The sequence below is a fragment of the Drosophila gunungcola genome, unplaced genomic scaffold, assembly GCF_025200985.1.
Source record: "Drosophila gunungcola strain Sukarami unplaced genomic scaffold, Dgunungcola_SK_2 000080F, whole genome shotgun sequence".
Lineage (NCBI taxonomy): Eukaryota > Metazoa > Arthropoda > Insecta > Diptera > Drosophilidae > Drosophila > Drosophila gunungcola.
The window spans coordinates 385,907-409,471 of record NW_026453242.1 but is presented as its reverse complement, the minus strand read 5'-3'; the positions used below and the strand labels follow the sequence as shown (position 1 = coordinate 409,471).

At 34.4% G+C, this 23,565-nt stretch overlaps 2 protein-coding genes across 5 annotated transcripts; one reads left to right on the top strand and one right to left on the bottom strand.

The window, feature by feature from the left end:
- Positions 1 to 4,669: 4,669 nt before the first annotated feature.
- LOC128264833 (phosphatidylinositol 5-phosphate 4-kinase type-2 beta) lies at positions 4,670 to 10,647 on the top strand. 2 transcript variants are annotated; one of them, XM_053000548.1, is made up of 10 exons: positions 4,670 to 4,839; positions 5,135 to 5,292; positions 5,351 to 5,448; positions 5,522 to 5,771; positions 5,828 to 5,958; positions 6,018 to 6,186; positions 8,869 to 9,020; positions 9,080 to 9,174; positions 10,303 to 10,367; positions 10,434 to 10,647. In XM_053000548.1, exons 2-10 carry the CDS (start codon positions 5,155 to 5,157, stop codon positions 10,548 to 10,550), a joined length of 1,215 nt encoding a protein of 404 aa, XP_052856508.1. In that variant the 5' UTR covers positions 4,670 to 4,839; positions 5,135 to 5,154; the 3' UTR covers positions 10,551 to 10,647. The 2 variants fall into 2 exon arrangements, with proteins under 2 accessions (XP_052856508.1, XP_052856507.1); XM_053000547.1 differs by lacking the exon at positions 4,670 to 4,839 and adding an exon at positions 5,018 to 5,038.
- LOC128264827 (uncharacterized) lies at positions 10,566 to 21,119 on the bottom strand. Of its 3 annotated transcripts, none has more exons than XM_053000535.1 (10): positions 20,898 to 21,119; positions 19,824 to 19,995; positions 18,236 to 18,328; positions 17,986 to 18,131; positions 15,382 to 15,542; positions 11,963 to 12,604; positions 11,758 to 11,891; positions 11,215 to 11,700; positions 10,895 to 11,037; positions 10,566 to 10,838 (listed from the first exon to the last, which is right to left on the bottom strand). In XM_053000535.1, the coding sequence occupies exons 2-10, from the start codon at positions 19,929 to 19,931 to the stop codon at positions 10,739 to 10,741; spliced, it is 2,013 nt and encodes a 670-aa protein (XP_052856495.1). In that variant the 5' UTR covers positions 19,932 to 19,995; positions 20,898 to 21,119; the 3' UTR covers positions 10,566 to 10,738. The 3 variants fall into 3 exon arrangements, with proteins under 3 accessions (XP_052856495.1, XP_052856496.1, XP_052856497.1); XM_053000536.1 differs by having other exon boundaries at positions 18,278 to 18,328; XM_053000537.1 differs by lacking the exon at positions 18,236 to 18,328.
- Positions 21,120 to 23,565: the final 2,446 nt, after the last annotated feature.

The following is a 23,565-nucleotide window of genomic DNA, read 5'->3' as shown; positions in this document are numbered from 1 at the left end:
AAGCCCAAGGTCCGATCATTTGCAAATTTTAGATTACGAATAAAAATGGTCAAAGTTTTCGACAAGACCGATTTATTGTAAAATAACGGTACAAAATTAGCAAACTTGCTTGCTCGATACATTATCGATACATTATCACCTTATCTGCATTAAAAAAAGATAACAAACAGAAACAAACAAAAATTGAACATTTTTAAACAAAAATCTAACAAATTCTTGTGCTACTGAATATTAAATATAACAATAATAATAATAATTAATAAAAATTTTTTGCTTACGGCGCTTTTTTACAACCCCCTTCTCTCTTCCCGCACCCTTCAACATATCAGCAAAAATTAACATAACAAACAGAAAATAATAACAAAACTTAAATATATTTTAACACAAATATTTCTAAAAAACGTTTGCAACTAAATGTAAATATTATACATCAAAAACCATCACGGTAATATATATAAAAAAATTATGATGTTAAACTACAATTTTATCAAGCGGCAAGCGTTAAATATGCGGCAACCTTAGATTATCGATTATTAGCAATAATCGATAAAAGTTTGGTGATGCCAGACCGGTTCAATTAACTGAGCGTTCATTTTAAAATGACAGTTTGAAGCCCCAAGTTTTCTTAATTTTTCTCGAAAGCTACAGGCTTTATGCAAAAAGGCACTTTACTTAATATGTGTATTTCGACTGGATCTTACACTTTTATTCAAAGGATGTTTTATAAAGTGGATATTATAGGTTTTTGTTAACAAAAAAAATCGGTCTTGTCGCAAACTTACCGCAAAATACATGGATCCTGAAAATTTAAAAATGGGTCTTTTTGGAAGTTTATCCGAAATTTTTAAGACAAATAAAATCATTTACCTAGGTAAGGTAAAAGGTAAAATATAATAAAAAAAATGGTACCTAGGTGATCATTGTCTACATATAACTTATTTGAGATATTTCTAGTAAATTTAAAATTTTGTTGTTATTTATCATATATGCGGCTCATCTATGTATTAATCCTAAATTTTATGTTTTCAATATAAAAATCAAAACAAAGACCATCTGTTTCGAAGTGCTAACGCCTATTCGGAGTTATCGAGCCAATTCAGTTATCGATAGATATTTCGCGTTAGTATGCCTGAGCTATTTCGCTCTTTATTATTTTAAAAATCCATTACTGATCAAATTGTCTGTTAAACGTTGCATTGCTTCCATATGTACATACAAGGTGTTTATTTGTTTATGTACGTACATATGTTAGAATATGTGCATATGAACGTACTACGTAGATTCTCACTAACTTTATTGTAGATGTACATATTTCTGTATGTACATATATATCACAAAATCTCGGTTTTGTGTTTTTTTTTTGTGTATGTGTGTGTTTATACTCGTACATACATACATACATACCATACATACATAAGTATCTATGCGCTTACATACATATGATTGTGTGATAAGATTATAAAAATGCGCTAATCATACATCAAATAATATCATCATGCTTGTACACACTCAACTGTATGTATATAAACATATCATTATACAAATGTACGTATGTATATCGATCATGAAAATATTAATTAACATGCGCTTACGCATTGACAACGTAGATTGAATATACATGTACTATTACAAGTTACTTACATTTCATCAGATCGTAAACACCGAGTTGATGACTTTAATTTGTAGAATTCCACATTTTCGGAACTTCCTGCTACCGTAACATTTGGTAGAAAATCCATATTGTCGTTATCATTTAGCAGACTAATATTTAAATCGAACTCCATATCAAAGCCCAAATCGATTCCAGACTCCGTCATATTTGCGATTGAAGTATTAAACAAATGCTCATTTATTTAAAAATTGGGAATGTTATATTTCCAATGTGTATGTAAATTAGAACAATTTTGTATTTAACTATTTTTCAAATCCACGCACATATGCACGCGTCATTGCTGCCAAACAGGCGGATCCACAAATGAAAACCAAAAATTTCATAACATGGCTAGAGCTTTTAATAGTGGTGAGAAAATGACAGTAAGTGATCACAGAAATATCGTGCTTTTAATAGCGGTGAGAAAAATGTTAGTAAGTAAGATATGAACCAAAGTCGATGTTTAAGTCGATGTTTATATACTCTTGCAGCTAAAACACAAATTTTAAATGTCGTTATAGACTATTTTTCGATTTTTATGCGTGTATGTTTAAAAACAATAAAGTTCTCAGATCGACGAATGGAAACAATATACCCATTTACTCGACGAGTAACATTTAAAATTTATTTTGACACCATTTTTGACGGGATCAAGAAAGAAAGAAAATTTCGGCAAACCAAATTTCTTCAAAAATTTCACAAAATTGGATAGTAACAATTTTTGGAGTTGAAGGTGCGTTCGTCACTTTGATCTTACCTCGGCAAGAGGTCTTGTTTGATAAGATATTAACACATTTTTAAATAAAAATAGGTTAAGATTTTCAATACATTTATAGCAGGGGTACTCAAATCTGCCTTACGACAGTGCATTTGGTATTTTTTTGTTAGTGTACAGCAAATCGAGCCAGCAAGCTTGCTCATTGTGCCGGTCCTCACATCTCCCTAAGCATTTTGCATTTACAAAACAATTGTGCTCATTGTGCCCCTGATTTATAGACACAGATGACCTAGGGCAGTGGTCGGCACACTGATCGGTAAAATATAAATTAAGGTTAAAGAGGACGCTTAAGTTTGTTGTGTTTGAAGTACGTTCGATTTGGTTCGGTCAATTGGATACCAATGAATCAGAACGATAAAATGCCATTAACAACGCACCAGGATTTTAGTTTATTATGATTATTTTGCAAATGGATTTGCAAGTCAATAGTTTTAATGTCCATACAGATTTTGACATCATCAGCCTACATTGGAGAAGTGCACTCTAGTAATAAAGGTAAATCGTTTATGAATAAAACGAAATTAGAGATGCTTGCCATTTGAGTTGACAACAGAGTTGACTTGACTAAGAGGAAGGTGAAAAAACTCATATGCACTTTTTGAATTGAACGTATTTGAATCCCTTAGAGGCTTGCCATTAGGAGAGAAAATATTAAAATCACCTGAAACAATGAGTCTTTGATGATTCTTTGATACCTTTCCAATGGTTAATGTCTCAAGGTCATGTGGTGATGTTGGAAAAGAAAAACAAAATTTTTAAATATTTTCTTTCCGATTTATTTGGGTAGCTACTGATCAGGTTTGTTCTGCTGAACGCTTATGATACATTATGCATTAATTAATTAATTTTTGCTACTTTTGTTTGTTCTTTATGTTTGTTTCGCTTACATTCTGATTCTGAAATGAAGCATGTAAATACTAATGTCGAATAGAATGAAATGAATAAATGAAAACAACTTATTTAACTTACCTAGTAAGCTGCATACATTTTGGTAGCGGCTCGAATCGCAACACCACAAAGGCAAAACGCAACTCATAACACAAAGCACACGAGTGCTGAAATAGAGCAGCTAGTTCTGGCAAAGCGTCGTTCCCGGCGCGAATAGCAATTACTTCGATCACCGTCTGCAAAGAAACAGTTAAAAGAAGTTTTACATCGAATCACCAAGGCACTACGACAAGAAGAAGACAGATCCCAAAAGCGCTATATAGAGCAACTATCTCCATCCAGCTCAAAATTCCCACAATGGAAGGCCCAATCAGCACTGAGCCCTCCAACAGTAACGGTTACGCCAATAAGGAACTCTGCAGGCTGCTGGGCACGAAGCGACAAAGACATAGCCGACACATTCGCTACCCACCTTCAAAATGTGTTCCAGCCAAATCCGGCAACAAACGTGCGTAATAAAAGATAGCAAGCAGAAGACGACTTTCCTATTGCCGAACCAATTGCATTTCCACCATGCGAAGTCATAAAAATTATAAAAGCGCAGCTACAACCGAGAAAATCTCCAGGTTGCGATCTAATAACTCCAAAAATGCATGCTCAGTAATAGCCCAGTCCCACAGGGCCCATCCAAGCGAAACGTTTGGAATTTTTAATGGATGGTGGAGTGGTATTTCCACAGAGCCGCCATCAATCTTCCACTGTCCACCAAGAGTCCGGCTCTTATTTTAGTTTATTGCTATGGATTAAGTGTTAAATGGTTATCTGAACTTTTAAGTGGCTTGTATCTAGTCTGTATTCAAATTGCTACCTGGAGGAGCATTAACCTTGCAAGCCCTCATCTCTTTCGACTACGCTTCTATTTCACAGAAACGGCTCTAGTTCGCCGAAACTTTAGAGGTGAAATTAAGAACGTAAATTCCACCGTCAAGGAATAACCGGGAAATTTTTGGCACGCAAAACCTTACGGACCATCTTTGAAAGAGATTGTGGATGGTGCTCAGTGGGACTAGGCCATTAAATAAAACAATGGAAAAATGTATGTCAAAAAATTTGTGTAGAACAGCTGACCGGTATTCCACAATTAAGCAATTTAGTTGTTTAATGAACCCCCAAATTATTTCTATCAATACCAGTTGTTGGTCTGAGTATCATTCCACAACTCAATGAAAACACCGAAACCAAATTGTATAGAGATCAAGTATTAAAAATATGTCATTATATTTTAGGTGGAAACAGCGCTTTTTACATTGTTATATAAAACACGATAGGCACGATCAAGTTATTACATATCTGGTCTTATCGACTCAGCCATCATTCTTAAAATTTATGTAAACTATTTTCTCGGAACGCAAGAAAGTTGACATTGATTAAATCTTAAGGAAGTGGAAGCGAAAATACTTGACATTGCCACAAGTCAAGATAATTGATTATGAAAGCGGAGTGCATTGGGTTTTAATAAAATGTAATTTATATGTGATTACAATACCACCAATTTTTTTTTCATATATTAGTAAACAAAATGAATTCGTTCATATGTATGTACAAATGTTTGTTAATTGAATTTGTTAAGTACATACACATACATATGCGGTGGGAAAAAAAATTAAAGTATACCTTTTAAAAAATGCTCGTACACATTTTTAGCCCGCTGTACATCGACTGTAAAGTATATTTTCTTTAATATGTTTTGCTTTTTTTCCAATATTGTTTTAAAAATGTTTATATATGTACTTTTTATCTTTTTATATATTTTCAAGACGAATTAGCCAGCCACACTATGGATAAAAAGATCTCATCGACATCGCAGCCCCGCATTTTGAAAAAGAAGCACTTTAGGGTAAAGCATCAAAAAGTTAAACTATTTAGAGCCAACGAACCGATTTTAAGTGTGTTCATGTGGGGAATAAATCACACTGTATGTTATTAAAGATCACATAAAAAGCGGAGATCAACAAAATTTTTAATAATTCCAGATTAATGAATTAAGTCATGTAAACATACCTGTAATGTTGCTGCCAGACGACTTTCGTGCTTACTCAAAAATCAAGGTGGATAATCACCTGTTCAACAAGTAAGAAAATTAAACATCTATATGTACATGTATTGAGGATATATTTTTTTATCGATGTTATTAACTCTTAAAGAGAAAATATGCCGTCGCATTTCAAAGTAAAAGAATATTGCCCGCTCGTGTTTCGGAATTTGCGTGAAAGATTTGGAGTTGATGATGTTGACTACCGCGAGTCGTTAACTCGTTCACAGCCTATACAAATAGACTCGTCTGGAAAGTCAGGAGCACAATTTTATCAAAGTTATGATAGGTTTTTTATTATTAAAAGCTTAACATCTGAAGAAATTGAGCGTATGCACGCGTTTTTAAAGCAATATCACCCGGTGAGTAAAGTTTAAATTATTGATAGAAAAAAGTATATTTTTTTTACATTTTTTAGTACATTGTTGAGAGGCATGGAAAAACACTTTTACCGCAATACTTGGGAATGTATCGGATCACTGTAGAAAGCGTGCAATACTACTTCGTTGTTATGAGGAATGTTTTCAGCTCGCACTTGACAATTCACAAGTATGAAAACTGTTAAAAGTTACGCTGCTGATATGTATAGCCAAACATTTATTTTATAGAAAGTTTGATTTAAAAGGTAGTACCGTGGATCGGGAAGCATCGGAGAAGGAACTTGAAAAACATTTGCCGACTTTCAAGGATAATGATTTCATTAAACAAAAAGTGAAATTAGACATTGGAAAAGAAGCAAAAGTGAAACTGATGGACACCTTAAACAACGATATAGACGTAAGAAATTGTAAAAAACTTTCTTCTAATGCTTATAAGCACACTTCATCTTCATTTGTAGTTACCCCAAGGGAGATTTTGAATTAGCAATTATTATCAAACAAATAACACTTCTCGTCATTGTAAGAACAAGGTGAAGATTATCAAACATTGTTAAGTATCATGACTGAATTTTTTGTGCAGTTTTGTGCCGATTACAAAACTAATCAAATAAAAAAGTTTAAGTTTTGGTAAAATATATATTAATTTGAAATCCGACCTATATGGAGTTAAAAGTTCGATCGTCACTTTATTCTTACCTCGAGGTGTTTTTGTTTGATATGAGAAGTTTTTTTTTTAACTAAAGCTAAAACAAATCTTAAAGTACACCTACGCCATGACCATATGGCTTGGATATTGAATTGTGACCCCTGATCAAAAACAAATTATTATTGAGTTTAATACCATTGCTTATGTTTCCATTTTACTAAGAAAAGCCATTAAGAATATGTCATAATCAAATTGGTTTGGCATATCTACCGCTTATTCAAATAAGCTCAAAATCATAATTATATAGATCTTAAATACCCTTGCAGAGGGTATTATAATTTTAGTCAGAAGTTTACAGCGCTGAAGACTTTTCCGACCCTTTAAAGTACATACATATATTCTTGATCCGACCGTTCTTCCGACTACACTTTAATACACTAAGATGCGTAACGCTCAAACAACCGAATGGAAAACAACATTTTTAGCGTGGATTTTCGATGTGGACCCACGAATTTCATAGAGTGCATTGTCTCTGTTTGACGCTTTGTTTGTGCTAGTGTTTTTTTTTAACCCGCTCCTGCAAATCTAAGTGTTAACATCATATCTTGTCGACCGCCTCCTAAGTGGCATCGTAGTGTAGAGGTCAAAGTTCCCGTCTATTAGGAAGGACAGCGCGAGTTCAAATCTGGCTTCAGACAATAACTGTATTCTGTATTTATTTCTAGTTTGTTTGTTTTACTTTAAAATTTGTTTGCCTTTATTATATTTTGTTGCATTTTTATTTGCTTGTATGTTTTTTTATGATTTTTTTTGTTTGTTTTTATTTTTAAGTTTCCTTTGGTTTTTAATTTTTTTTTTGTATTTTTAATGTGTTTTTGGTTTGTTGTTTAATTTTTTATGTTGTTTTTATATATGTTTAAAAACAAAATAACTCAACGTATTAAATTAAAATAATTTTGTTTATATTTTGAAAACTACAAAACCTATTAAAAATATTACAGATTTAGGATTATTTTTTAACATACTTTTAAAAACTAATAACCAAAAATTATTAATTTCTTTTTGATGATCAGCTAACAAAACAAAATGTAAAAACAAAACGGTAATGCCAGCCTGATTTCATAGTAAAAAAAACAAAGTTAAAAATGTTGTTAAACTTTAACTTAAAAGCTTGGCGATTTCCACGTACGCGAGGGCGGCTAGGAAGGGGCACGGCACTTAAGGCTGTTGCGGCAACATAAACCACAAAAAAAACTAACTTAAGCTACATATGTAAGAAGCATTATTTACTAAGAAGTCAGTTTGGCAAAAACACGAGCACCTATAAATACTGTATGCCTGATCTCTTTTTAAAAATATATATATATTTATATTTTTATACATAATTAAAAATATCATCTAAAAAAAAATGATACAAATTGAAAAATGCATTCAAGCAGGATTCGAGGGTATAATAATTTCAGTCAGAAGTTTGCAACGCAGTGAGTGAGACTTTCCGACCTTCAAAAGGATTTACATATTCCTGATCAGCATCACTAGGAGAGTCGATATCGCATTTTCCGTCTGACCGTCCGTCCGTCTGTTTCTACGCAAACTAGTCCCTCAGTATTAAAGATACTGCATGAAACTTTCCCAAAAGTCAGACGACTTTTCTATTGCAGGTAGTACATAAGTGAAAAAAATTTAACTTCTCTTTTTATTGGTTGAATAATTCAGAATAACGCTTTTAATGTTATTAAAATCGGAATACGATTTCATATATTTTTCAAGTTTAATTATTTAATAACACTGGTTTACAAATTTAAACCGATGAAATCCTCTAGAAGAATTATTTTATGTTGCCGAAACTTCAGTTTTAGCAATTTATTCAAACTTAATCTAGCCCTAGCATTTATACAAGCAAACATTTCCTAATAACATGTTAGGGAAAGTTAAAGAATGATCTATTTCTTGTGATATATGCTAAAGAAATCGGTTAAGCAGAACTTGAGATAAAAATTAAAATGGTCATGAAACAGGTGAAAAAAGTTATTTATACTTAAAAAAAATGGTACCATACAAAGTTTTTGAGTGTAATTTTTTGAATCAGGGCTTCTACAACGCAAAATCAAGGCTTGATCTCTGAAGGATTTCATCGATTTTAATTTGGAAACCGATTTACTTCCTTAAAATTTCAAGTCAATCCGAACAAAATTAAGAACAAGGGATAGGCCCCTAATATTTAATAATCGAGGCTTATTGGCACGCTTTATTAAACTGACGAAATACCGATAAAAATTATTGACCACGGTTTTCTTATGTGAGCTTCAATATAATATAATTTCACTTTTGGCAGAATGTGAAAACGTGAGCCAATGAAGATCTAAACCCGCAGGCGAATAGCCTAAAGATAGTAATTGCCTTTGTAATATACATATACCAATTTTAATACAGCTTCTGACGAAGTTGCACATCATGGACTACTCATTATTGGTTGGCGTGCACGACTGTGTGCGTGCGGAGGAGGAAGCCTTACAAGGAGATAATGTTCCAGCTGCCGGTCGTAGTGAGAACAGCGAGAGCGAGGAATGCGACAGCGGCGAACGGTAAATAAAAGTTATTATATATGAAGTCAGTTATTATTCAGTATTTCTTATCGTCTTAGCTGGACGTACAACACGCCTCCAGATTCTCCAAGAGGTGCGCAGTATAAAGAAGTCGTTTACGAGGTTGATATATATGACATTCCAAGTATTGAAGGTAAATTTATATTAATATTTGTCTTATCACTACACTTGGTAAAATGGATAGATATACAATTAATATGTCGAAACAGCACTAGCAGATTGAATCAATATAAATCATGGTTGCTCAAAACTGCCTTATGGTAATTTAAAAAAAACTGTCACACACAAGTAACAAAGTCAGTTTAGAGCAATGATAGCAAAGGTCTATCTTTGGAGTATAGGCTAAGGTCAACTCGGCAGAGCAGCAGCAGTGCGGCGGCAGAGGCCGACACGAACATAGTAAAACCGCACACACACTGACAAGTTTCGCCGTGGAAATTACTCACACAAAGAAGTGCGAGCTTGTTATAGTACCGTATGTCAACTAATTCTTTGCAAAATGGAAAATGACAAAATTAATTTTAAAGTTTAATATTTATTGACAAATAAAATAGTGGATTACTTTTTACTTGACCTTATATTTGGTAATAGTGATGCTTAAATTAAGGAAAAGTAAATGTTGTATTTAATAGTGTCGCCTCAAAACAATTAAAAGGGTTTCACAATTTATAAGTTTAACAGTTAACATTAGTAGATCTTTTTTTGTATGCCATTCAATGTGACTAGCGCACTTTATATAAGTACGCACTTGTCGCGCTGGGAAATACAAAAGAATAAATAAAAATGTAAAAAAAAAATTTAAAACTATACCCCCTTTAAAGATGGAAAGAGAACCAACAAGCTATAAATCTCAACAATCCGGTAAATCTATATTATACATTTTTTTGGTGAAGCTGTGAAGGCAAATGTTAAGTGCCATTAGCAGGTTTAAAAAGGCTACCGGGTAGAACCCTGTTCAAAAATAGCCGTTTATTTCAGACAGAAAAATCTGCTTAAATTTGATTTACCAGCGGATTGCTGAGTTTAATGGGTTTTTGGATTTGCGATTAATCAAATAAATGGTACCATACAAAAATAAGTGCCAGTTTTTAAATTTGAGAATTTAATTGGACCGAATAAATTTGTATGCCAGTGCTCTTAACTAGTGTTATTTTTATAATACCGTTAGCAAAGAGCTGCCTTCTACTTGAATTTTAATGTAAAGCAAACAAGCCGCTATTTTACTCATATTTGGTACATATATAATACAATTTTATTGCAGAAAAACGCGAAATCTACTTTATAGCAATTATTGACGTTCTTACTCAGTACGGCGTAAAAAAGCAGGTACTTAAAGTTAAAGTTAAAACAAATTCGATTTCTTAGTTTAACTGTCACTTTTTCATATTTCAGGCAGCTAAAGCAGCCAAAACTGTTAAATATGGCAGTAATGTAGATGGAATATCTACATGTGACCCTGAACAGTATGCCAAACGATTCTTGGAATTCATGGATAAAGCTATAGAATAAAGTATTATAACCATATTGTATTTGCCACATTTAAAATGTCAAATGTTTATTTATATAAGATAAAATAATACATAAAATATAAGGTATCATTTTGAAACTTCTGGGGGATCCTCTTTTTCCGATGCGTTTGATTTTAGCGATATTTCGTCATCGGGTTACTAAAATAACTTTAAGCTGAAAAAATTGATTTACTTTTTGACACCTACAACAAAACGGTTAATTTGAGTTTTTGGCGTGTTCTCCAGATGGGTGTCAAAGGATTTCATATTTTCAAATCGTTCCCGTATTCTAAAATTAAAAGAACTTTACCAGGCATAGTTTTTGAAACGATTGTTAGATCTTACTTTTTTGCGCTTTCAATCGGTTCATTTGAAATGAGTTGTGAATATACGTTTTCGCGTCCTTCGTTGAGCTCGCGTTCTATTTCGTTAATTTGCCATTTTTCAAACTTCGCTCGTAATTGTTTGGCACGAGCTGCATTCTGAGCCTGTAAAAGATAAAAAGCTTTACTTTTGGGTACAACTCAATGACTATTGTTCTTAGCAGATCTAATTTTACAATTTGTCTCTAAACTTTGGTTATGAAAAAAAGTATTAAAGTAATGAAAAAAAACTTTTTATCATTTATGTTATTTAGTTACAACGGGAATTTCCGTAAAACGTACCTCACATAGCGACTGATCCTTACTAATAGAGTTAGGCGTAACATTTTCAAAATCCTTTTCATCGTCAGCACTATTCTGTTCGCTTTCACTGTCGGTCTCTTCTTCAGAATCGGATCTGTTAAAATTGTTACCGCTTTCAGGTGGTGGAGTAAAGCACTTCATTGGTTTCGGGTTTCTTTCCTTTATTTTATCATTCATTTTTTGTTCTTCTATTTCGCGAAACTTACTTAAAATTTTTGATGTTGTTTTGGTTTTCTGTAAGACGTTATCATTAAATGAGGACGATCGAGCTGGACCATCCGTGTCTGAATCAAGAGTTGGCAACATCACAACACCCTCACGTGGTGGGGTTATGCGAAATTTTTTTTTTGTATTTTCGGTAGGCGAATATGTTTCAAAAAATTTGAACCTTTCTGTTAACTCTTCAGTGGTAACTTTAACTTCTTGTGGCTTTGAGTCGGATTTGATAACGTCAACATTAGTATTCTGTGTATTTTTGAAACTTTAGGTAGAAAACGAGAGATAATCATATTTTAGACTTACCTCTAGACACATTTGATTCTGCTTTGAAACTTTATTATTTTGAATACGGTTATTTTGAATACATTTGTTGCTTAAATGAGATGATATATTTGCGTCAAGCTCCATAAAAATACTTCGTGATGCCTTGCTTATGGCTGGATTTGAAATTAAGGATTTAAGTTGTGAATCAAAAAATGTATCATATTTATAGTTACTATACACATACCAGATTCAAAAACATCCGCATCTGCCTGCATACCACAAGTGGTTTCTTCTGATTGAACTTGTTTATCGTTAAAAACTGCGCCATTCTCAAAGCGATCCTTTATAAGTTGAGTGGGCTTAATAACATTAATATCGGGGGTTTTACCGACCGAAGAAACGCCTTGTTCTGATTCAGCTACAGCTAGTTGGTACATTTCTTTTATTTTTGCTTGTTTACCCAAAAACAGACGAGATCGTATGCTCTGTATTTCCTGCTTTCTTTCTTCGCGACGTTCTTCTTTTGTAATTACTTCTCCTTGCTCAAATTTCAATCTTATATCGTTCATCGCTTCTCCTAAGCCCACAGGTCTTTCCTTTTCAATGTCTTTTCTGGAGCAAAAAAGGTCCATATCCATATCGTCTTCCGTAATCGAGTTATCAATGTTGTTAATTTCATCTAATTTTTCTGATTCGGAATTTGGGATCCCGAGCTTATGAAGCTTGTTAAGCGTGGTCTTTATTGACTTGCTAAGTGTAATAGCGGTATCTTGACGTTCTTGTAAGTGATTATTTTGTTCGTTGCAGACATTTTCAAACACCTTAAATTTTGAGCGCACGTTAAGTTGCTGAAGTTCGTCAAGTCCAAGATTTGGTTTGTCGGAGGCTGCAACATACATTACATTTTTTTAAATTTTTTCGCCCGAGCTGCTGGGCTCGTAAACAAGACAGAAAGCTGTAGTCGAGTTTCCTGACTATTAGATACCCGTTACTCAGCCAAAAAACTTCAAACTAAGTATTCCTCCTACAAAACAATCGAAGTTTAGCTGGCGTCATCTGTCAAACAGCATAGACAGCACTAGAAGGTAAGTGCGTGCAGCACCCCCACCCCGCATACAGTTCTTTCGTTTTGTCGATTACCGTCAGAACACCGGCCGAGCAGGGGCAGAGGGGAACCAGAGGAGGGGCAGCGCGGCGGCAGAGGACTTCATAACCTTCATAACTTTTAAAATAAAAGCTTGATTTTTGTGTCTAACTAACACCTACTTTCTAGCTTGTCTCAGAGTGCCAGTAAATTCATTCACGATTTGTGGGATTTAGAGTGGGCGTGGCTTCGTTTTGGAATAAACTAGCGCTGCTTAAGAAATATTAGAATCTGAATCCCAAGTCCCAAATCTTTAGCTTTTATAGTTTGCGAGATCTCAACGTTCATACAGACAGACAGGGTTCAACTGTAATGTTTGCAGATGGGTATTTTTCTTGAATAAACTCCATAATATCATCAGATGTGGTTTCGGGGGTAAATCGAGAAACAAATAATTGTTTCCTATGGAGAACAACTGAAAGTTTATTTTTACCACCAGCAGCACCTTGAACACTTTGACCATTTTTATACCCTTGCAGAGGGTATTATAATTTCAGTCAGAATTTTGCAACGCATTTCCCTATAAAGTATATATATTCTTGATCAGTATCACTAGAAGAGTCAATATAGCCATGTCCGTCTGTCCGTCCTTTTCTACGCAAACTCGTCTCTCAGTTTTAAAGCTATCTGCATGAAACTTTCCAAAAAGTTGTCTTTCTATTGCAGGTATTTTATAAGTCGGAACGAGCCGGATCGGACGACTATAGCATATAGCTCCCATAGGAACAATCGGACGACTATAGCATATAGCTCCCATAGGAACAATCGGGAAAAAAACAAATTATAAACCATCCTGCCCCCTTAATTCTCTTTCCTCTGTGGGGATGACGTCGTCATCCCGACCGCGTGCTGACCTTAAGGATTAAAGGCATAAAAGATAATAACCACTGGCGTAGTAAGGGCTATCAGGGCTATAGCTCAACGGCCTCAGCTTAGGAGAATCAAAATAAAGTTAGTTCTTTTAAAAAAGATGATCATGGCGGGAACCAGGTGCTCCTTCCCGCCAAGGCTAAGTATACTTGTAGTGCCTTTGGTGGCCAAAATTCACACTGTTTGATATTTTTACAGAAGTTTCTTGTACGACTTATCGGCGACAGCGGCTCCGCAGTAACCCTACCGAACGATCAGGATCTGCAACAACGACTACCAAGTTTACCCAATCTTGTGATTTCCGGTCGACCAATTAAGCACGAATTCCTCCTAGTGAATGCCTGCTGGGCATGGACTTCCTGTTGCGCTATCAGGCCACCATGGATGTGAGGGCTCTTCATCTTCGATTTTATTGGGGGTCTCTGCCGCTATTTGCACCGAAAAACTGAATATGCTGTTTTCGACTGTAACCAGGATACAGCCATGCAGCAACTCTCACGTGACGGTTCGATGCCGCTTTCAGGAAAAGCTACCGGTGGCGATGTTGAGACGTGGAGTTTATTCTCAATTGCCACCTAAAGTTATTCTCAGCGCGCAGTGCTATTTGCTGCCATCGCAGACAATAGTGGGACAAATGGAATCCGTGAAGCTTTTTGAAACCGACTCGCATCAGCACACGGAAGACACCCCTCGATGATAGGGTACCCCCGAACTTACCCGTTCACCTTCAATCGGTATAGGTGACCTTGCTATCCCAGCGAGTTCGCCAACATGATGATGACTCGGGGCACACCAATTTAACCAGCCACGTCATTAAACAACTAGTGGATCGCAACTAGTGGTGTATCAGTTGGTTGCCGATATGGAACTCAAAAGCATTATCCGCCCCTCCACCAGTCCGTGGCCATCGCCGGTCGTCCTAGTTCGAAAAAGGACGGCACCACCCGGTTCTTCATAAAATATCGACGTTTAAGCGACATCCCCTCCCAAGAATAGACGACATTTTAACCACAATGCATGGTGCCCGTTGGTTCTCTACCATGGATCTTCAGAGCGGCTATTGGCAGGTGGAAATGGACGAGGAATTCTGGCCCAAGAATTCTTTTACTTGCGACGCCGGCCTCGTCGAATCTAAAGTGATGCCGTGATGACCAATGCCCCGCCACCTTTGAGCGGTTAATGCTCTCCGCGGTGCACTCTAGTACCCCAGAGGATCATTTGGTCCACTTGCAGAGAGTATTTGAGGCATTGCAAGGCGCGGGACTGAAGCTAAGTCCACGAAAGTGTCAAATCTTCCGGACCGAAGTAAATAAGCTGGGTCATATCGTGAGCAACAAAAAGTAATGACATGTCCGGAAAAGATTTGGAAAGTCGTTGAGTGGCCGCCGCCTTATAGCGAAAAGGAAGTGCGATCGTTTGTTCGATTTTGCTCTTACTGTCGCAAGTTCATTCCGGAGTTCGCTTCCAGAAATTTGCAACGCAGCAAAGATAATATTTCCGACCCTATAATTTAAATATATTCTTGATCAGCAGGTCTAGCCAGGTCCGTCTGCCTGTCTGGATGGACACATCCGTCTGTTCAACCGTTTCTACGCAAATTAGTCAGTTTTAAAGCTATCTGCAAATCAAAGACTTAAAATAATTTGTACCTCTTGCGACATCAGGTGGTAACTCAATTGGTTGGTTTTCACGTATTATAAGTTCCGCTTTTCGTGGTGTAAATTCTTCATAAACTATCCTTGGTGCGAATATCAGTTTAAAATGCATAGAACAGTATAGGCTTCCATCATGAACGTTATAGCTATCAGCTCTGTGGGCGATAATAAAACAAAAGAATGTATATACAAACAAATTTTTGGTTCACTCTTAAAATTGGATCACATAATCTAGTGCTTACTCTAGGGCTTACTGTTTTATACCAATATTTAACTTTTGCAATAGTTCCTCTCTTAATAAAGGATGCTGACTTTAATATTGTACTTAATAATTGCCTTTAATTAACAATCGACGGTTTTGCTTAAACGTAACATAAATATATATGCTTTTCTCAACTGTTATCTACGAGATTCTGGCAAAGAATCGGCAGGTACGCCTGCCGCTATAAGCAATTGCTTACTTTTCTCTAGATCGCAGTACTCCTTAAAAAGATGGGATGTGAATGCACCTCCACGGTCTGAAGCTTTCCTGTTCGGGTTTCCAAAACAAACAGCCTGGCGCTCCAAATAAGTAACGTCTTCAACCCCTGTACTTTGAAAAGGATGCACCCACACATACTTAGAAAACCTTCTACAATCACAAAAAGTCCGCACTTTTTCCCTAAGACGTACACTCGCCCCGTTATCAAGGCTCCAATGACTGCTAACACTTCAAGCTCATAGAAATGATACTTTGGTTCGCAATGCTTGGTTTTACAACATATGTAAAAAACTGGATGACACAAGTTACCCTTGGAATCTGTCCGAAGCAAGACTAGTCCGAGTCCGAACTTTTCGAATGCTGCTAAATGTTTATCTTAAAACTCAAACTTCACCTCTTTGCGCAACAGGTCGGACAACGGTTTGGCAATTATAGCATATTGTTCCACAAGCCTTCGAAAATACGACGTCAATCCTTAAAATCTTTGGACTTCCTTTTTATCACGCGGAATTGGAAAATCGCGTACTGCTCGAGTCTTTTCATCGCCTGGCTTAACTTTTCTATTCTCAGCTACATAGCCCAGAAAATAAACCTTCCGCTTCAGAACCTGACATTTACTCCAATTTATACGCATGCAATTTCTTTACGCCACTTTCAGAACTCTTTTAAATTTCTGCACTTTAATACTCTTACTTGCAATTTTCACGTCAACCACTGGCGACGCAAACTCGGGTACACTAGGCTTAATTATCTCTTCCTCTAGCCATTCTTGAACCTGATCAACGCCGATTTTTTGACCGCAATATGCCAAACGTCTCGAAAACAGGCAACTCAACTATTAAGAAGATTTGTATATCTACTGGCGAAGTGAGATTATACGCATAAACATTTTATAAAAACCAAGCTTCCGTTAGCCGAAGTCTATATTCCCTTGAAGCTTTCCCAAAAATTAAACCATAATATTCAATTTTGTATGCCCTTATGTTAAACAAAAGAAGTATTTTCATTTTTCCCATTGCAGAATATAAGTCGGAACGAACCGAATCGGACGACTATATAATATAGCTCCATAGCAACAATCGGGAAACAACAAAAAAAAAAAACATAGCTTCCACAAGAACAATTGGGAAAAAAAGGGAGAAAAATGTCACTAATAGCGTATTTCTACAGAGATCCATCCACCTTCTGGATTTGTTTCTATAGTAGCTATATGACATAGAGGCGTAATCCGGTTCGTTCGGACTTATATATTAACCGCAAATAAAAAAGACTTAAAGTCTGGATTGCGTAGAAACAGACTGATAGACGAATTGATAAATTTTGTTAATGCTGATTAATACAAAAAAGGTTTATAATTTTTACACGTTGTTCAGAATAACACAAAAACCGCCATATAACAAAATAAATAATTATATACAACTTTTATGTTTTAAAACCAACAAACTACTGTTTATGCTGAAATTTAGGTAATCTTAAGAACTCTCGGTCCATGGCTGACAATTTTCAGCTGGTGTGGCGACATATTAAGGGGTTTTTAAAAAATGTTTTGGTGCCTCTAAGTATAAAAAATGCCTAACATCTTTATAGATATACCACCAATAATGCTGTCTGTGCTCATATATTGTAAATATTTTATATTGTGTTTTTTTATTATTCAGTCATTATTCTAACACTATACATAATATGTTTGTGACTTTTGGGGCCGCTTCACTAGGCATAAACAGTAACAACGAATAAAACGATAAGACTACAAAATGAAGAATTTTGTTAACAACAAATAATGTTATGATTTAAAATATTTAGAACGAGAAATAAATAGGGAAAACAATATTTATAAGAATGATTTCCTCCACTTTGTAAACGGGTTTTTTGCATTGACGGCAGTTGTCAAGTTGTTCTTCTACTGTAGTCTAAATAAAATAATTATTCAGTCATTATTCTAGCACTCTACATAATATGTTTGTGACTATTGGGGCCGCTTCACTAGGCATTTACAGTAACAACGAATAAAACGATAAAGCTACAAAATGAAGAATTTTGTAAACAACAAACAATGTTATAATTTAAAATATTTAGAACGAGAAATAATTAGGGAAAACAATATTTATAATACCCACTTAAGTTGCTTGTTACAGTCCTTGCAGCGTAAGCATGTTTTATGAAAAATATTCATTCCCGTCTTGAATTGAAGAATGATTTCCTCCATTTTGTAAACGGGTTTTTTGCATTGACGGCAGTTGTCAAGTTGTTCATCTACTGTAGTCTAAATAAAATAATAGGAAAACGTAAGTTGCATAATCAAATAAATTATGACAAGCTTTTATTATTATGCATTGTAATGAGTTAATTTTATGAAATATGGCTTACTCGAAAAAGTTCTTGAGCTTTTTTAGAATCTCGTGAACGTACATGGATAAGATTACGTTTTTGAAGATCATCAAATTTAGTGAAACTTTTTTTCTAAAAAAAAAATAAAAATAGGACATTTTTAATATTATGTGTTATAACGGGGTTGGTACAGACCAAAAAGAGGATCAAGTTTGAGGGCAGAAGTTCTTACGTTGAAAAATACATTCTTTTTTGTTTAATCTTTATCTTTAGTTTAATTTTATAATGTTAAAAACTGAAGGTAGTGATAAATTAATTGGAAAGTGTGCGCGAAATTTCATGGCCACGATATAATACTTCAGGGGAAACATACAAATTTCTATACGCTTGCAGACGGTATTATAATTTCACTCAGAAGTTTGCAACGCAGTGAAGGAGACATTTCCGACCTTATAAAGTATATATATTCTTGATCAGCATCACTAGGAGAGTCGATCTATCCATGTCCGTCTGTCCGTCCGTTTTTAAGCAAACTAGCCTCTCAGTTTTAAAGAAACTTTTAATGAAACTTTCCCAAAAGTTGTCTTTCTATTGCAGGTAGTACATAGGTCGGAACGTTCCGGATTAGACGACTATAGCATATAACTCCCATAGGAACAATCGGAAAAACTAATAAAAAAAATATATCTTTGCTGTTTTTTAATTTTTTTTAGTTCTTTGACATATAGTTATGTTTAAATATTTTAGAATTACGGTTTAAATTTCATCCAAATTGGACGACTATATCACATAGCTCCCATGGAAACAATAATATTGCTGGTCCGATTTAGATGAAATTTAAACCGTAATTCTGAAATATTTAACCATTACTATATGTCGAAGAACAAAACAAATATTAAAAAAACAGCAAAGTTATTCATTTTTTTTTTCGATTGTTTTTATGGGAGCTTAATGCTATAGTCGGCCGATTCGGCTAGTTCCGACTTATGTACTACCTGCATTAGAAAGACAACTTTTGGGATGTTTTATGCAGATAGCTTTAAAACTGAGAGACTAGTTTGCGTAGAAACGGACGGACAGACGGACATGGCTAGATCGACTCTCCTAGTGATGCTGATCAAGCATATATATATACCTTATAGGGTCGGAAACGTCTCCTTCACTGCGTTGACTGAAATTGTAATACCCTCTGCAAGGGTATAAAAAATGTAACTTTTATATTTTGTAATATTTTTTTTAAATTCTTTTTGATTTATTAATAATTTGACAGTTTAGAAATACACCTTAAATTTAATTAAAATCGGAAAACGATATCATATAGCTGCCATAGGAACTATCGAATAATTGAGCTGGAAATCATCATAGCTTCAATGTTTTTAAACATATACCCAAGTAAATCATAATTTTAATGTTTTCAAGAAAATTTAATTTTTGAAATAGCTGCAAGGGTATATGAACTTTGGCTTTCCAAAGTTTGCTTTCTTTTTTGTTTCTGTTGAAATTTGGTTAAATTCTGTGTCACCCTTGTTTGCATATTGCATTGCTTAAGAAATATAATCAGAATTAGAATAAGAACAATTTTTTCAGTATATATCTGTTCTTCTTAACTTGTTTAACATTTTCTTACCATGTTTATGTTCTGGGTATCATATTCATACGCTTTTGATTTTTTGGATTTGCCTTTTCTTGATGGTCCCGAGGACTCATTTGAACAATTTAAGTTAAGAGATTCCATGTCTTGTTTTCGTTCTTTTGGTCGGTTCTAGGGTTCTATTTTCAGAAACTAGTTATTAGTTCCGCTGAAATAAAAATTTTTTCTTATTTAATTTTACTTGTACTTACTTTTGAAAATAGGAACTTTAAACAGTTTTCATACCAATTCAATTTGCAATGGTATAACAATGAGAATCGCTATAGAAGAGTGATTTGCCTATAAAATTCCCGTTACACAGCTAACCAATTTTAAAAGGCCTTTCCAAAACTGCTTATAAAATCTTTTCTCTGTCTCTTATTCTGTTAAAAACGCACTGCTAAATACCGAGTTTCTCCCAAGACAATTAACGTCAGAGTGCGTAAATTAATTTTATAGACTTAATTTCTTAACAAAACTCTTCTGAAATAAATGTTTAATTTGAAATAATGATCCCAATATCTGAACGTTACCGTGTGTCTGTTTAATTTTACTAATGTGCGTCGCCAAGTTGTGAAATAAACTTGCGCTGCGTAGGCATTATTGAAGTCGGCATGTTAAATCTTAAGTCTTGTAGCGAACATGCTAGTTTTATCTATTCTATTATATAGAATATATCGAAAAAATTCAGCGGAAAATCTCATAAAAAACAAAAGTTTAACCGTGACCTAAATGATTTTTGCTGTCAAAAACATTTTTTTGGTTTTGGATTGCTTTGTTCATTTATTTGTTATTCACCTGAATTAAAAAAAAATCTTATTTACAATCTCTACCTGTGATGTTTATATAATAAGGAAGCTTTTCTGTGAATTCATGCATGTGCATGCATTTTTTAGTGTACATATGGATACACACTAGATTGAAATGAATTTATCAGCATCTGATTGTATGTTTATGTGTATATGGTTAAGGAAAAGTACATTTTTATATGCTCCCATATTATAGAACCATTTATTCTTCATCTGCATGATTAAAAATAACTTTCTAGTTAATGAATTTTTGCTTGGTTACCTATTTTATTATTTTCTTTCACAACCGAACCAAATCTGAGCACAGTGTAATTTTTTTAATTGTAATTATACTGCTATTTAATTGTATTTCGCTTTAAGTTGTCAAGTGCATAAAACTATAGTTTTGTTTAAACTTATTAATAAGCACACCAAAAATTATTTGTTATTTAAAGATCGGCGTTCAGAACTTGACGAGCGAACAATATAGACTGTTTCTATGTAGACGCAAAGAGTTTTTTGTGTTGTCAGATATTGTACATGTTGATATAATTTTCAAAGTTGAGTTAATTTTAAATGAGTAAAAGCTTTTTTCGAAAAAGTTTTTGAAAGCTTTTTACACAATAGAAATGTCTGTATAATGCGGCGGGATCTAGAAACCCCTTTAAAAGGCCAACTGACTAGGATATCAATATTTTCATTAGTTTAGTTCAAACTCCACCAAATCCCCCGAACATAACCCAAAAGATCTAGAGAAACAAAATGTTTTCATTATGTCTTTATAAGAGTATGTGTGTACTCAGAATTTAAAAAAAGGTTTATTATACCTTTGCAGAGGATATTATAATATCAATCAGAAGTTTGCAACGCAGTAAAGGAGACATTTCCGAAGCTATAAATATATGTTGATAAGCATTACTTGGAGAGTCGATCTAGCCATGATCGTCTGTCCGTCTGTCCATCTGTCTACGCCAACTAGTCTCTCAGTTTTTAAGCTATCTGCATGAAACTATCCCAAAAGTTGTCTTTCTATTGCAGGTAGTACATAGCATATAGCTCCCATAGGAACCATCGGATTTTTTTTAGTTCTTCGACATACAGTAATGGTTAAATATTTCAGAATTTCGGTTTAAATTTCATCAAAATCAAACGACTATATTATCATATAGCTTCCATAGAAGCAATAAAACTATTATAAAAAAAATTTTTTTTTAATATAATTTTAATTTTTTTTTTTAATTCTTTTTACTTATTAATAATTTGACAGTTCTTTTTAGTCTATTAAAATCGTAAAACGATAGCTGTCATAGGAACTATCGAATAATAGAGCTGCAAATCATCGTAGCTTCAATGCTTTTATATATAATATAAGTAATATATACGCAAGTAAATCATAATTTTAATGTTTTCAAGAATGTAGTTAGTTTTGGCGACATTTCCAAATAATATTGGTTATTAGCCGGCTTACGTCAGGATGTTGAAAAAATAACACAATTTTAATTTTGGGTTCTTCTGTCGATATATTTCGGATGCTCTTCGGCAAACCGTCTTCAGTACAACTATAAAAGTATAACAACAATTTTAATATTCTCAATAAACAAGAACAATTTGCATTTAACATACATTTAATTTACACGACTGCGTCCGGTGACGTGGAGTTGTTAACTAATTCTTAATTTTTCTTTCCCTAGTAAATGTCTTTATACATGAGCGCAATTTTCAGTGTCCATTTTGTAGTTCATCCGTATGTCTTTAGGTGTTTTTATGATATGTAGCATTTCTATGATGAATCGTTTCACATAGTGTTCTTGTGTTAAGATACTCGCCTCTTCGAAGTTCGGAGAGCGATTATTCTTGCGCGTTCGTATGGTGTCTAGTTTTGAAGTCCGATCTATGCTGTGCTAGTCTGGTTTTTAGTTTCGATTTTGTTGTTCCTATATATATATTGTTGCATATTTCGTTGTTATTGCCGTTGCAAACTGCCAAATAAAAAAGTAATTTTTTTCAAACATTTTTTTTTATATGGAAGCCATAAGCTATAGTTCAATTAGATTTTTTTTTATAAGATTTACAACGTTTCCCTATCCTGATCAGAAATTTTTCGAGCTACTGCTGGCTGATTGAATTGCGCAGTTTGGAATTGCCCTTCCTCAAAATATATGCGGTCTGATGCATGGTTTCCTGAGCTTCCTGTGATTAAGTCTGCCTCATCAAAGTCTTGTAATAGAATCTTCGATCTGATGGTAAATTATGATTTCTCATCAGCAGCCAATTTTTGCATATCTCGAACTGAAAATAATGACTCAGGCATTACGGTGTCAACCTTGTAAATTTTAAATGGGCTGATGCGGGGAACCACGCCACAGTATACATTGGAAATAACTATTTGATCCAGCAATTTGAACACATCTGTACATTTTGCAGATGTCACCAGTAAAAGTCACTGAAAAGATGTACCTAAACTGTAGGAACGTAACGAATAGTAGTCGCTGTATTGTAAGTCGTTATAAAAATATCATAAGGATCGGCCTGATGATGAAACAGCAGATCCTTTAAACAACGACACTTAGCTTAGTTCTTGTGCTCTCCTCTGTCAGAACGCAATGATGAGGCTACAAATACTTGGAATGTTTGGAAAAATGACTCTGGGACTCAATTTTCTCCGGAACTCTTTCCTCCTTCCACAACTGCCGAACTAAATCATTTATTCCAACAACGGCTCTGTCTTGCAGTCTGAGAAGTCTTAGAGGCCAGTAATATATTTTAGAAAGTTCTTCCCTTTATAATTTGAATGTTTTCCTTACTTGATGCTCTTTACGAATCTGTGAGACGTTGTTGCTGACAAAAAAAACTATAAGTTGTTCCAAAGGAGCGATCATCTAAGAATAATTTTGTATACAATTTGAATAATTACTAATTTTAACCATCGAATTCTTAGAAGGCGGGCCTTA

Bases quoted from the DNA above. Each gene is read 5' to 3' on its own strand.
- LOC128264833 (XM_053000548.1), top strand. From the start codon at position 5,155: ATGGATAAAAAGATCTCATCGACATCGCAGCCCCGCATTTTGAAAAAG. The intron at 5,293-5,350 runs GTATGTTATTAA...TAATAATTCCAG, and splicing joins TGTGGGGAATAAATCACACT to ATTAATGAATTAAGTCATGT. The intron at 10,368-10,433 runs GTACTTAAAGTT...TTCATATTTCAG, and splicing joins AGTACGGCGTAAAAAAGCAG to GCAGCTAAAGCAGCCAAAAC.
- LOC128264827 (XM_053000535.1), bottom strand. From the start codon at position 19,931: ATGGAATCTCTTAACTTAAATTGTTCAAATGAGTCCTCGGGACCATCA. The intron at 18,329-19,823 runs GTAAGAAAATGT...TTTTTTTTTTAG, and splicing joins ATACCCAGAACATAAACATG to AAAAAAAGTTTCACTAAATT. The intron at 11,701-11,757 runs GTAAGTCTAAAA...AAAAATACACAG, and splicing joins AGAATCAAATGTGTCTAGAG to AATACTAATGTTGACGTTAT.